At 53.3% G+C, this 14,341-nt stretch overlaps 1 protein-coding gene across 4 annotated transcripts in view; it reads right to left on the reverse strand.

The window, feature by feature from the left end:
• EPHB2 (EPH receptor B2) overlaps window positions 1-14,341 on the reverse strand; it is a 143,217-nt gene that overhangs the window by 14,021 nt on the left and 114,855 nt on the right. Inside the window, exons 6-12 of one of the 4 annotated variants that reach the window (XM_026659973.2) lie at window positions 14,017-14,179; window positions 13,547-13,655; window positions 13,076-13,140; window positions 9,710-9,832; window positions 8,769-9,016; window positions 7,166-7,381; window positions 707-856 (exon numbers count right to left, since the gene is read on the reverse strand). In XM_026659973.2, the coding sequence (XP_026515758.1) occupies window positions 707-856; window positions 7,166-7,381; window positions 8,769-9,016; window positions 9,710-9,832; window positions 13,076-13,140; window positions 13,547-13,655; window positions 14,017-14,179 (1,074 nt within the window). Of the gene's footprint in view, window positions 1-706; window positions 857-7,165; window positions 7,382-8,768; window positions 9,017-9,709; window positions 9,833-13,027; window positions 13,144-13,546; window positions 13,656-14,016; window positions 14,180-14,341 lie in introns of all 4 variants that reach the window. The other 3 variants (XM_026659971.2, XM_026659972.2, XM_026659970.2) reach the window with 3 other exon arrangements.

Consider the following 14,341-nt stretch of genomic DNA (forward strand, 5'->3'; position numbering starts at 1 on the left):
TGGCAGCCACAAGGGACGGAGCCACCTCTCTCCCCGAGGGCCCTGGGCCAGCACCTGGTGGAGGGGGAGGGCCTGGGTTCCGCTTTCCTTCCCTCTTCCTCCGGCTGCCTGAGAGATCATGGAGGACACCATGGGGGCAATGAACTCTGACCTTGAGCCTGGGGGCCCAGCAGCCGAGAAGCTGTGGGCTGCAGCCTGACCACTAGGCCTGCTGGCGCCTGAGTGAAGCCTGCTATAGTATGTCACCGTGGCACCCCCCATATCCTGTGCTGCAGCAGGGACTGAAACCCTCCCCAGTGCCCTGGGGGCCACTTGAAGGATGGCAGCCTCCTTTGGACTGCCTATGGGAGATTCCCCCCGCACCCAAAGTGCCCCCTCTCACCTCTGACATGCTCCCTACCCTACAGCTTGCAAGGGGCAGCAGTTTAGGCTGCTTTTGTCAGCCCTATGCTACTTCCGAGCTGGAGGAATCCTCCTCTATGGCCCCTGCACCTAGCCCCAGAGACAAATATGGGCCTGAGTGGAGGTCAGAGCCAGCCCTATTGTCTCTACCAGAGGATTTGGCCATGAAGATAACTCTCAATGCCAGAGAACCCCCCCAGCATGCTACAGGCTGAGTTCAGCCAGAACTATGCAGGGAGCCTTTGCCTCTTCCATGCCCACGGCTGATTTCAATGGTTCCACCACATCTCTCTTGATAACTCACATCTTGATTGGTCATATCCCAGTAGGGCCGCTCCCCATAGGACATCACCTCCCACATGACTATGCCGTAGCTCCACACGTCGCTGGCTGAGGTGAATTTCCTATACTGAATTGCTTCAGGCGCCGTCCACCGGATCGGGATCTTCCCACCCTGCAGGAAAGGAACAGAGAGAAGGAGAGAGTAAGAGAGAAGGATGCGATCTGGAGTATTTGCATACAATGAACCGGTGAAATGGAGCCGCTGGGCCAGATAACTAGAATTCTGAGCAATGAAATTACTAATGTGCCAGAGTTCCTTGACCAGAATTTACCCCTCTCCACACTTACACAAATCAGTGCTTCTATGCAGGGTTAGACAAGGACTGGCCCTTTTGGAACCAGTGGACATGAATCAATGTATTCCTCCCTGTCGTGCAAGAAGGATGAAGCCCTGAGCTGCTCTGACGCTGCAGACTGTCTACAGACTGGGTTTATATGAAGTACCCTCCTCCTACAAACTGCTGTGATCTCTGCTGTGAACTCCTGCAAAACCTACAGCCTGTTGTGCCAATAGATTCATTTGAAGAAAAATTAGTATGTAAAAATATAGAAAATCCTGACTCTTCTCTCTTGAGTTTCTCTCCATCCTCTTGCTGTCAGCTAGTTATCCCAGTGAAAGGATAAACGCAGAGACTTCAAAGATGTCCTGTTTAATTGTTCAAGCTTTGTGGGATGCATGATACTCCTGGGGCTAGAGTTCCCATGCTGGAAGATTTGTGGCTATCTTTTTATTATACAGGCTCATATAGGCCCCGGTTCTGCTGTTACCCTCATGTAAACAGAGTAAATGCATTGGAGTCACTATTGGTTTAAGCTGGTTGAAGTGAGACAGATCTGGCCCACGTGAAGAATTACCTATTCCCTCTTAGTAGGGATCCTGTTAGGTGAAACAGTCTCAGACCACTACAGATGCTAGACACAGTAACTGTACAATTACCCTAAATGCCCACTGTGGTCTGATCAGACCCACTGAACTTCAGATAAAATGAGAAGCTTTCCAGGTTGGGCTTGAGCAGAGAAGGTGCCCCAAGAGGGATCAGATGCAGGACCCAGACTGGGAACGAGGAAGTTCCAGAGGCCTCAACAGAGAACTTCATCCTAGCGTCTTCCAGCCATACCAGCCATACAAGGCAAATACTATTGGCCAGCACTGCGTTCCTGTAAAACAGAACACTCCTCTGCAGGGCAGGTGACATTCCCAGGCTTCAGGGCTGTTGTTACCAGCAGAGTCACCCTGGGCCCAATTCATGTCCATTTCAGCACTTCTCCAATCCAGCTGTTGCTTGTGCCAGGAGGTGATGGCACACACGCGTGGGGTGTGCAGGTGCCATCTCTCTCCCTTCCGAGAGGCGTGCTCCTCATGGTGCACCAGCCACACAGAGCAGGAGAGCGTGGCAGTGAACTGGGGCATGAGCCACTGCCCCAAGTGAGAGCTTTTCCCTGGTCCCTCTGCTAGCACTCACCCTTAAAGGGGGCACTCGAGTTTGGGCCTGGAATTCATGATGGGGTGCAAGTCCACTTAGCCCAGGTCTGATCCGGTGCCCTGTGCTCGCATGTCTCCAGAGAGGGAAACAGGCCTTGCTTACACTACCACACCTGCTAGGAAAGAGCCCCAATCGCTGGCGGTCTTCTGAATGTCTCTGGTAATCAGACCCTTCGGCTGTGTCTCTCACTGCATGAGAGGCATCACAGGGAGCAGTAACACTCCCCAAAATCTGGATAGATGGAACGGTTCCTGTTACAAAGGCAGATGGGGTTACAACCACGGCCACCCCCTCTAAAGGACTGTTGCTGGATCGCTCCTTGAAGAAGAGAGTGAAAGAGGAGCTGTGACTCTAAGGGCAGGCCTTCACTACCCGCCGAATCGGCGGGTAGAGATCGATCTATCGGGGATCGATTTATCGTGTCTTGTCTAGACGAGGATAAATCGATCCCCGAACGTGCTCCCCGTCGACTCCGGAACTCCAGCTCGTGAGAGGCGGAAGCGGAGTCAACGGGGGAGCGGCAGCGGTCGACTCGCCGCCGTCCTCACGGCCAGGTAAGCCGACCTAAGACATGCCAACTTCAGCTACGCTATTGGCGTAGCTGAAGACAGCGTATCTTAGGTCGACACCCCCCCAGTGTAGACCAGGGCTAAGACAGGATGGGTGCCTGAAGTCAGCGGGAAGGATCCATTCGTGATGGTGCTTATAGGTACAGTACTAACAATGCTGCTTCACGCGATACTCCCCCAACTATACATGGCTTCAGGGAACTCAGAAGCGTGCTGAAGGCGAGGAATGTCCAAATAGTCTTCTCAGAGATCTTTCCTGTCCTAGGAGCGAAGGAAGACAAAAGGCAGAAGATTCTGGAAGTGAATCACTGGCTAGGTAAGTGGCAGAGGGTGGAGGGCTTGGGTTTTGTGGCACATTTTTCTACCTTCTGTGGAAGAGGGGGCTGTATAGTTTGGACGGCCTCCACCTGAGTAGAAGGGGAACCAATCCTCAAGGGGACAGGCTGGCTTGAGTAGCCAGGAGGGTGTTAAACTAGTAACAAAAGGGGAGGAACAAATGAATATTCATTTAGCACAAAACCAAGAGGTTGAGAACAAAATCAATCAAGACACCAAAGGACGCAAAGAGGAGAAATTCCTGAATTGCCTATACACCAATGCTAGGAGCCTGGGCACTAAGCAGGAAGAATCTGAATTGCTCATTTATGAGCACAAATTTGATTTAATCGGCATTACTGAAATCTGGTGGGGTGGTTCACATAAGAGGAATGTTAAAATCAATGGTTATAACCTATTTATGAAGGCTCATAGGGGATGGGGAGTGGCATTCTATACAAACAATGGCATTACACCTGTTTCGGAGTCACTGACGACTTGGAAGCAATTATTTTGAATGCTTATGGATAAATGGTCTAACAGATAAAGCACAAGATGGGGGTTCTAATTGGTGTCTGCTACAGACCAACAAAGCACAATAGAGAACAAGATGATTGCCTCCTTAACCACCTATCTATAATGTATAGGAAAAAAACCGGTAGTGTCACGGGGGACTTCAATCTGAGTGACGTCTGCTGGAGATTTCATTCTTCCAGTAGTAAAACATCCTTGGAATTTCTAAATATTATAGATGACAATTTCCTGTCCCAAAAAGTGTTGCATCCACCATGAAGGCATCCTATATTAGACCTTATTTTGACAGATAAAGAGGGACTGAACACAGAACTAAACATTAGTGGTAGCTTAGGTGCAGTCGATCATGGATTGATTATATTTGTTACGTGCAAACAGAATAAAGTCCAAATTCTTATAGTTGAGCTTTAAAAGGGCCAATTTCACAAAGCTGAAAATACTTATGAGACAAATCAAGTTGGGAGAAAAACATTAAATAGAAAAATGTGAATGATAATTGGGTATTGTTTGAAAATATTTTACTAGATGCCAAAAAGCCAACAAATGTCTCTATCTAGAAAAAAGTTCACACTAGTTAAATAAACAGCCTGGCTTAGAGGGGAAGAGAAATCAGATATAAAAATCCCATATATAACAAATGGAAGGAAAGAAAGTTGATAGTAATGAATATAAATCAGAATTTAAGAATTGTAGAAAATTGATAAGGGAAGCAAAGGATACAAGCACTCTATGGTCAACAAAGTTAAGGACAATAAGAAGTTTTTTAAGTATACTTGGAACAAAATGAATCCTGACAATGGTATAGGAAGATTACTAGATAGAAATGGTAGAATTGTCAATAATAATGCAGAAAAGGCAGAAGTGTTCAATAAATATTTCTGTTCAGAATCTGGAAAATATCCAGATGATATAGCTATAACATAGGAAGATAATGAAATACTTTCCATTCCAACAGTAACTAAGGAGGATATTAAACAGCAGTACTAAAGCTAGACATTTAAAAATCAGCAGGTCTTGATACCTTACATTCAAACGGAGCTTTCTGAACTGTAAATGTTGATTTTCAATGTATTGGGGAAATGGGGAAGTTCCAGAGGACTGGAAAAAGCTAATGTGGGGCCAATATTTAAAAGGAATTAACAGGATGAAAGACTCAAGGAGCTCAGTCTGGTTATCTTATCAAAGAGAAGGTTAAGAGGTGATTTGATCACAGTCTATATTTAACTACACGGGGAACATAAATTTGATAATCACAGGCTTTTCACTCTAGCAGGCTAAGATATAACAAGGTTTAATGGCTCAAAGTTGAAGTTAGACAAATTCAGACTGGAAATAAGGCATACATTTTTAACAGTGAGGGTAATTAACCACTGGAATAATTTACCAAGGGCTGGGGTGGATATTCCATCACTGGAAAATTTTACATCAAGATTGGATGTTTTCTCTAAAACAGATGATTTAATTCAAACAGGAATTAATTCGGGGAAGTTCTATGGACCAACACAGGAATCAGACCAGACTGATAATCACAATGGCTCCTTCTGTCCTCATAATCCATGCATCCATGAATCTATGAAAAATGCATTTCAGCCAACAGTTGGGAGATTTACAGCACAGTAATGAATTCTGCAAACTAGCAAGGAAGAGAGCAAACATCTGCACTGCCAACTGTACCTTGTTCACTGACTTTAACAGTGCAGAGAAGTTTTAATTATTCATGACTCTCCTTCTCTGAGTCCTAGGAAATGTGCTGGAGTCTCAGACAGCAACGAGGCCGTTGTAATGTGAGATGTCAGCATCATGCTGCTGCTGTTAGTAAAGCTTTGCTGAGAAGTTGGAAGAAACTGGTGGGTTTGTGGGGAATTTTTGGTTTGCGCGTTAGTGGAGTGGAGGAACCGTTAGCGATCATCTCCAAGAACACATGGAGGACGGGTGAGGTACCAGAGGACTGGAGGAGGGCAAACATAGCACTTATCTTTAAAAAGGGGAACAAAGAGGACCCAGGAAATTACAGACCAGTCAGCATAACTTCAATTCCTGGAAAGAGACTGGAACAAATTGTTAACAATTTGTAAGCACCAAGAGGATAATAGGGTAGTAAGTGACAGCCAACATAGATTTGTCAAGAACAAATCATGCCAAACCAACCTAATTTCCTTCTTTGACAAGGTTACTCAGGCAAGTGGATGAAGCTGTAGACATGATATATCTTGATTTTAGTAAGCCTTTTGATACAGTCCCATATGAAATTCTCATCAGCACACTAGGGAAATGTGGTCTAGAGGTGCGCACAACTGGTTGAAATACTGTACTCACAGAGTAGCTATCAATGGTTCACTGTTAAACTGGAAGTGTACATCTAGTGGGGACCAACAGGGGTCTGTCATAGATCCAGATTAATCAATATTTCCATAGTGACTCGGATGGAGAATATTCTTATACAAGCCATGCCACAGACATACCCACAGGGTTCAGATGAGTTTGTACTTGGCCATGTGCTCCCCTGGCTACACTATTTGTAGTGCTCTATCTCGATGACAGCTAGCACAAATATGTCTGTGTGAACAGGGAATCACACCCCTAGCTTATAGAGTAGAGGTAGCCTGTAAAGATAGTTAAGCGTTGGAATAGCCTTCCAAGGGAGGTTGTGGAATCCCCGTCATTGGAGGTCTGTAAGAACAGGTTGGACAAACACCTGTCAGGGATGGTCTAGGTATATTTGGCCCTGCTTCACCACAGCGGGCGGGACTAGATGCCCCCTTGAGGACCCTTCCAGCTCTCCATGTCTGTGATTCGATGGATACTCTTCTGTCATGGTTTCCCCACATTATTTAGAAGAAGCTGTCCTTCGAAGAAGCTCATGGTTTGTTATTGCGGGATTTCTTATCGGCACTGGGTTTCATACACCGGTCTGTCATTTTAGGGCATTAGCTACTGGCAGGGATGTGAACTGACGCGTGTGGCCTCGGGAACAGTTGGGGCAGCAAGGTGGATAACCAGAAAGCAAAGACAGAAACGGAACGAGAAATTCTAGAATTCCAGAATCTTCTTACACAACGGTTACAAAGACCTCCCTGCCGCCAGCTCCACCCCGCCACTCACCATGGCATTCCCGGGAGCCATTAGCTCTGCCCCGCAGTGCACCCTGACCATGGGGCCTGGGCCGCTCTGCCTGACAAAATGCATCGTCCCCATCTTGGGAGTGTGTGTGTGAAACAGAGGCTGCTTATCCTCAGCCCGCTATGAATGGATCCCCACCCGGTGCAGGACCCTTCCCCTTCCTGGGGCTCTGCGTGGCTCTCATTTCATGTCTGAGCCCTTCTGCCCTTTCCCTACATGCAGGCCCTGTGTGCGGCGCCCTTCAGGAGTGCTCACACCGACCGCAATGAGCCGAGTCTGACCAACAGGGCAAGGGCTCGCCAAGTGCCTCCCCCCCGTGTTCCTCTCGCTCTCTCCCTCCCCCTTGATCACCTCCTCGTCTCCTCCCCTCCCCTCCCGCTCTGGAGATGGGAGCTTTACCAGCGCACTGGTGTAGGTGGGATCCGAGGTGTCATCCTCTAGGAAGCGGGACAGGCCGAAGTCGGACACCTTGCAGACCAGGTTGCTGTTGACGAGGATGTTGCGGGCCGCCAGGTCCCGGTGCACGAAGTTCATATCAGCCAGGTACTTCATGCCCGCGGCGATGCCCCGCAGCATGCCCACCAGCTGGATCACCGTGAACTGCCCATCGTTTTGCTTAGGGGGAGACAGGAAAAGTCCATATGGGACGAGTGGGTTTGCACTTCACTCCGACACCAGGCCAGGGGAAGAGGCACGCAGACGCGGAATGACTTGCCTACAGCCACGCAGGAGTCAGCAGCACTCAGGACTAGGACCCAGGAGTCCTGAGTCTCTGCCCCAGAACTCAGCTGCTCTCATACAATCAAAGGAGAGTCACCAGCCGTTTCTGTTGGAATAAGAGGCCTGGTGTTGCTGCCTATGGTGGGGGCCGTGGGCCTGGGGGCCCTAGTGCTCTGACACAGGAATGGGCCTGCGAGGCTCAGGGGCACCTTGTCACCCCTATTCCTGCCCAACAATCGCAGCATTCTCAAGCTAAGCACCACAGAGAACTTTCCACAGCCAACAGGGGACACGCCCCCTTCAGAGCAGTGATCTCAGGGAGCTGCTGTCATACAGAGATGCACCTTGCACAGCAGGATTCGGGCACTAGGATCTCACTCAGCTACGTGGGTTATTCCTTTCAGCACAATGAATGATTCACCTCAGGCTGAGGCCCACAAAGGTTTAGATCGAGCGGACTGAGGGCGATATCCTGCCCCTATACAAGTCAATGGCAAAACTTCCATTGACTTCAACAGAGCCAGGATTTCCCCTTGAACGTGTGTGTGCCCTGTGTGCGTGAGCGCATGCGCACTGGCGGGCAGTGTGCGCACGTGTGCCCTGGCCATAGTGAGTGCGTGCGCTGTGCAAGTCGTGCATTTGACCTTGTGTGCCTTGGTGTGCAGTGTGTGTGTGGACGTCTGCACTTGAGTTTGGTCATGTTGTAACCCATGTCCTGATCCATGCTGCTAACATGGTGGTAAACTGCAGTGTAGACAGACCACGGGCATCTGTTCCTCGCCAAGTTTAGTAGTAGGCTGCATCCTGGCACCAAGGTTTGTGTCCTGGAAGACGTGTTTGTGTAGGGCCTACACTGTATTAATTGACACAGGATGTTCACAGTCGTGGCTGGGCCCCACAAGAGGCTGGGCGTCAGTGTCCCCAGGGAAGCCGCTGGGGGCTCAGAACTCCGACGTCTGAACCTGAAACGTGTGTCCTGCCTGTGAGCGAAGTGCTGCATGTGTATGTGTGAAACGTGCATGCACAGCGTGCGAGCAGTATTTGCTCACCGTGTGTGTGTGTGTGGGCAGTGTATGCCCTCTGCCTGTGTGCACAGCCCTGGGGCAGAGCCTTCCAGAGCACCGCGCAGCGGCTCTCAGCCTGCAGGGTGAATGCTGCTGGCCTGGAGGGGTGTAGCACTGCCATAGGAAAAGGTGGAGTCAGCAAGGGCTGGGCCCCGCTTGCCACCTCCCCCCCCGGTCCCAGCATCCCCTCTGCCACTGCCCTTCCCAGCACCTCGTACCCGGAGAAAGGAGTCCAGGGAGCCATTCTCCATGAACTCGGTGATGATCATGACAGGGGCGCTCTTGGTGACCACCCCCTCCAGGTGGATAACGTTGGGGTGGTCGAACTGCCCCATGATGCTGGCCTCGCTCAGGAAGTCCCGTCTCTGCTTCTCCGTGTAACCCGACTTCAGCGTTTTGATGGCCACAAAGATCTCTCTCTTGCCAGGCAGCTTGAGGTGCCCACTGCACACTTCCCCAAACTCCCCTGAGATGGGAGAGAGCACAGGTTACAAACTGCTGGCCTCCCCAGTGCTCTGCCCTGCCACTCAGACCCTCTGCATGGGACCCTGCTGCTCCCATGCCACCAAACACACCCATCCTCCATGCACCCAGCCCCACGCACCCCCCTCCCATGCACCCAGCCCCACGCACTCCCCTCGCACGCACCCAACCCCAGACACATCCTACCCGCACACACATCTCCTTGCACGCTGGCCCATGCACACCACACACACATAATACCTGCCCACCTCTTTTCTGGGGGCAGCTGAGTTCATCTGGAATCTCACCGCTGTTCCCCCTTGTTTTGTGTCAAATGCTTCTCCTCAGGCCCAGGCATCCTTCCAGCTGAGGAGCGCTAAATCCTGCTCCCTCTGGGTCAGCCAGCTGGGCGTCAGCCTTCTAGAGCGCAGTGCGGTGTCCCTTCCTTGCAGGGCTGAGTGTGCTGCCCGCAGAGCACCCAGTGCCAGCTGACACGGGCCGCTTGGTGCTGAGCTTGGCCATCCCACATAGCAGGACGTGCAGGGGCTGGCCCCATCCCTCGGTTACTGGCCACAGCTAGTTCCCCTGTCTCGCTGGCGAAAGCTGCTCAGCAAGCTCCTTCCTAGCCCCTGGGCCTGGCTACCGTGAGGAGGCTGTGGGGCTGATGGAGAGCCCAGCCCAACGTGGCCCAGCCTACCTGCTCCGATCACCTGCTCAATTTTGACACAAGAGATGTCGATTTCCTTTGCAAATTCCCTGACGGCCTCATTGGGGTCTTCATAGGTGAAGGGGTCAATGTAAATCTTCATTCCCGGAGTCACTGCGAATAGGTGGAGGGAGAGAGTCAGACAGACAGAGGCACCCGGGATGACAGCCAGACAGCAAGAAGAAAGGAAGAACCCGTGCATGCCTGTGTGCGTGCGTGTGTACCCGGGTCTGTGTGCGTGCGTGTGTACCCGGGTCTGTGTGCGTGCGTGTGTACCCGGGTCTGTGTGCATGTGTGTGTGTGTGCAAGAGAGAGATGCTGCTGCAGCAAGGGGCAGGCTCTGAACCCTGCAGACAGCGGGAGCATGTGCAGGAGAGAGGCATGTGGAGAAGCATGTGGCATTCATGGGAAGCACACAATCCAAGCAGAGCTTCTCGCTGGCCGGGCACAGAGCCCCGTCCGCAGGCCCCTCCTGAACACAGGGGCTCATCAGCCACGGAGGAGCCTGGGTCCTAGGCCAAAGGAGCTACAACGAAAATGGTTAAGTACAATTCCTCCACACTAGACGCTCCTGCAGCAGACACATCCTGAGCCAACCCCCCGGCTTCCCCAAAGAGAGCAACAGCACTTCAGAGACTGCCTCCGTCTGCCCAGCGCACCCTCAGGGTTCAGGTATTAGGGACCTCAGGCCCAGCTGTGCTAGAGCGAGACAGCCATGGCAGTGACCACAGAACCTGAGCCCGGGATCCAAACCCCCCCGGAGCACTGTCATTTTGGAGTTGAATATGGGGGAATCCAGATGTTGGCCAGCAGACCAGCCTGAGATGGGAAGCTGCCAGATTCTGCTCTCAGCCCCCCTGGGCAAACCTCCAGTAACTCAGGCAGGGGAGCTAGAGAGGCCTAGCACTTTTATGTTGCCACGTCAGTATGCACTTGGGCTCCCAACCTTACACCCCCACCTATGAAAATGCTGGTCTAAGTGACTGACTGAAGGCCACACAGCAAATCAGTGGCAGAGCCAGGGAGATGGAGAATCCATGCTGGTGCCCTGCCCACACTGCCTCCCCACAGATAACGGTACCCCGAGGGGGAGGGACCCAACACTGGTGACCCAGACACAGCCAGGCCTGGAGGCTGAAGACACCACGGCAGCTGCAAGAGCCAAGCTCCCCCTGCCAGACGGAGCAGAACACGCAGGCGGGAGCCGGTCTGGAACTCACCACTAGCTTTGACTGCCCCACTGCACATTGGTCTCATGGCTGGGGGCTGGGAAGGCGGCACTGAGCACCGTGCTTCCCGCTTGTTACCAGAGACTTGGCTCTGCCCACCAGAGCCTTTCACCAGCCGTATCCTAGCCTGCCACAGAACTTGGGCTGCTCTTGGGAGCCAAGCGTTGGAGCAGAGTGTGCAGTGGGGTCCAGCACGGAGCTTCATGAGCGCACCAGAGCCAGAAGTGCCAGTCCTGGGGCCGTGGCAGTGGATGGGAACCGGCCAGCGAGCCAGGATGCGAGGAAGGCCATTCTCTCCAGAGTGCGAGCCGAGGGGGTTCGAAAGGCTGTATGGCGCTTCAGGGGTTTCTGACACTTCAAACAAAGCCACACTCGCCGCTAGGGCGGCACGGCTGGGACACTGAGCAGCGTCTGGGGCTCTTATCAGTCGGCAAAGTGACAACCACAGTTACAACAGCACAATAACAACAACAACATTGGAGCTCATTCAATGGCTGTGCAGACATTAAGGCCAGCCGAGCCGTGAGATGGGACAATCTTTGCTAGTGGCTAGCTGGAAATGTGAATGCAGATTTGTACACCTTATAAGGCCGGGTCAACACTAGAAAGTTATGTGGACATAGCCCTGTTGTCAGGGGTCTAATTTTTAACTGGTGTATTGGTACAATCCCTGGGTGGGCACAATTATACCGGTAAAAAGATGCCTTATATTGGCGTAGTTTATTCCTTTCCCCCTAGAGCAGGGGTGGGCAAACTTTTTGGCCCGAGGGCCACATTGGGGAATAGAAATTGTATGGCGGGCCATGAATGCTCACAAAATTGGGGTTGGGGTGCGGGAGGGGGTGAGGGCTCTGGGGATGAGGAGTTTGGGGTGTAGGAGGGTGCTCTGGGCTGGGACCGAGGGGTTTGGAGAGTGGGAGGGGGATCAGGGCTGGGGCAGGGGGTTGGGGTGTGGGGAGAGGCTCAGGGGTACACGCTCCAAGTGGCGCTTACCTCAAGCGGCTCCCGGAAGCAGTGGCATGTCCCTTCTCCGGCTCCTGTGCAGAGGCGCGGCCAGGTGGCTCTGCACACTGCCACATCCACAGGCACCACCCCTGCAGCTCCCACTGGAGCATGTAGGAGCCGGAGCAGGGCCATGCCGCGGCTTCCAGGAGCTGCGTGGAGCGGCTCTGACCCTGCGCCTCGGCTGGTGCACTGGAGCGGGGCCAAGCCGCTTGGTAAGGCCCCCGACCCAGCGCCCCAGCTGGAGCAGCGCAAGTCCCAGACCCCGCTCCCCAGAAGGAGCTTGCGGGCCAGCTTAAAACGGCTCGCAGGCCACATCCAGCCAATGGGCCGTAGTTTGCCCACTCTAGCCCTAAAGGATGCACAGCAAGGTAGTGAATGGGGTTCTAGAAGATACACAGTGAAGCGGGGCGGGGTTCTAGAGGACGTGCAGCGAAGCAGGGCGGGGTTCTAGAGGATACAAAGTGAAGATGGGTGGAGTTCTAGAGGACACCTAGCGAGGTGGGGGGTTCTAGAGGGCACACAGTGAAGTGGGATGGGGTTCTACAGGACATGCAGTGAAGCAGGGTGGGGTTCTAGAGGACACACAGCGAGGCGGGGTGGGGTTCTAGAGGACGCACAGTGAAGCGGGGCGGGGTTCTAGAGGACGCGCAGTGAGGTGGGTGTGGGGGTCTACAATTGGGTGAGGGTGGGGTTCTAGAGGATGCTCTCTGAGGAGGTCAGAGGTTCTAGAGGATGCTCTAGATCGGGTGGGATTCTAGATGACATGGAGCGTGCTGAGCCATTAATTTCATGCTATGAACCATAAAGTTGTCAAATAAATTCCAGATTAAGTTTGGCCCCTAAATCAAAAAGTCGGGTTCATGGTGAAGACTCCCCAAATGGCTCCTTAAAGTGACCCCCTGGCTCCATGGTGCCCCATTTCCATGGTAACTGACCGGGAGGGAGGTGAGGGTGTTTCCAGCAGGACTAGCCACCACCGGGGGGCCTTCCTGTTCAGACTAAGGGCCCGGAGCCTGGCTGGGCCCAGTGGGTTTTTCACACTCTACACAGGGAAAGAGGGAATGAGAGAACGAACCGAAGAAGGAATGGACCCCCAGGCCAGGCACGGGTGCGCGGTACGTACTGTGGCCACTGGTATAGTGCTGCAGCTTGTCAGTGTACTCGGAGTCGGCTCGCTCGAAGCCCCGTCTTCTGAAAGGAAAGCGAGCACTGAGAGGGTCAGGGAAGGGACGGGCACAGCAGGGCAGGGTGCTCCAAGCATGGGGCATGTCAGCACCGTCCCACCGTGCCCACACAGTCCCAATAACCTCTACCCTCTCTGCCCCCCATCCCCATCTGCCCTCCCCCCACATCTTCCCTCTCCCCTCACTTCCCCCACCCCCACCTGTCCTCTTCTTTCACCTCCACCCTCACCTGGCCTCTCCCCTTAGCTCCCCCACCCCCATCTGCCCTCTGCCTCTCGCCTCCCCCACCCCACATGCCCTGTCACCCATCACCTCTCCCACCACCCCAGACCGAGCAGCGTGGGCCGTGCCAGGCCGAGCATGGTGGGGCTGTCCCTGGACAGCGCGTGGCACGCTCACCGGTAACCCACCTGTTGCACACAATGATGATGACGACCACGGCAATGAGGAACACCAGACCCGCTGCGGAGGAGCCGATGATGAGCGGCAGCTTCTCCTGGACGCTGGTTTGGTACTCAGCTGGCACACAGGATGGAGGGAACCCGTTACTGCGCCGTGAGACCCCCCGCAGGTGTCAAGCTCACATGTGGGTGGGGGATGCAGCTCCCCAAAGTGCAGGGGGGAGAGGGAATGTGAGTCTTCTGCCCCCTCCCTGGCTATGGGTGAGGGGGGAATAAAGAACCCTTTGCAGGTCCCAGCTTGGTGGGAACCCGTGGAGAACCTCTGTGCCCACCCCTCTTTGTCTGCTCACCTGAGCCCTGCCAGGTAGGCTGGGTGGGGGGATTCACAGCCCTGCAGCAGAAGGCACCAGCCCACCCTGCTAAAGCCCTGATCCTGGTCTCTGCCCCTTTATGGAGAGGGACCTGCCTGCCTGTCTCACCTTCGGTCATGGTCTGGAAGTACATCTTGCCACTGTAGCGGCCGTAGCCGGCCACGGTGCGTGCCCGCACCTGGAAGACGTAGATGGTGCCGGCTTTGAGGTTCTGCACAGTCATGGTGTTGGTGGGGCTCTTCACTGCTGTGGCATTGAATTCACTCAGATCCTGCCAAGGAAACGACACCTGCTGTTAGAGAGCCGAGCCCAGGCCCTGGCCCCTCTCGGGCATGAGGAGCTTTGCATTCGCTGCACCCAGGACAGCTGCCACCAGGGCTCCAGAGAGAAGGGAGCATCTGCACGGGGGTCCTCTGGGGGGGGGGGGGGGGGC

The sequence above is a fragment of the Terrapene carolina genome, unplaced genomic scaffold (assembly GCF_002925995.2).
Source record: "Terrapene carolina triunguis isolate 2854851 unplaced genomic scaffold, T_m_triunguis-2.0 Scaffold714, whole genome shotgun sequence".
NCBI classification, from domain to species: domain Eukaryota; kingdom Metazoa; phylum Chordata; order Testudines; family Emydidae; genus Terrapene; species Terrapene triunguis.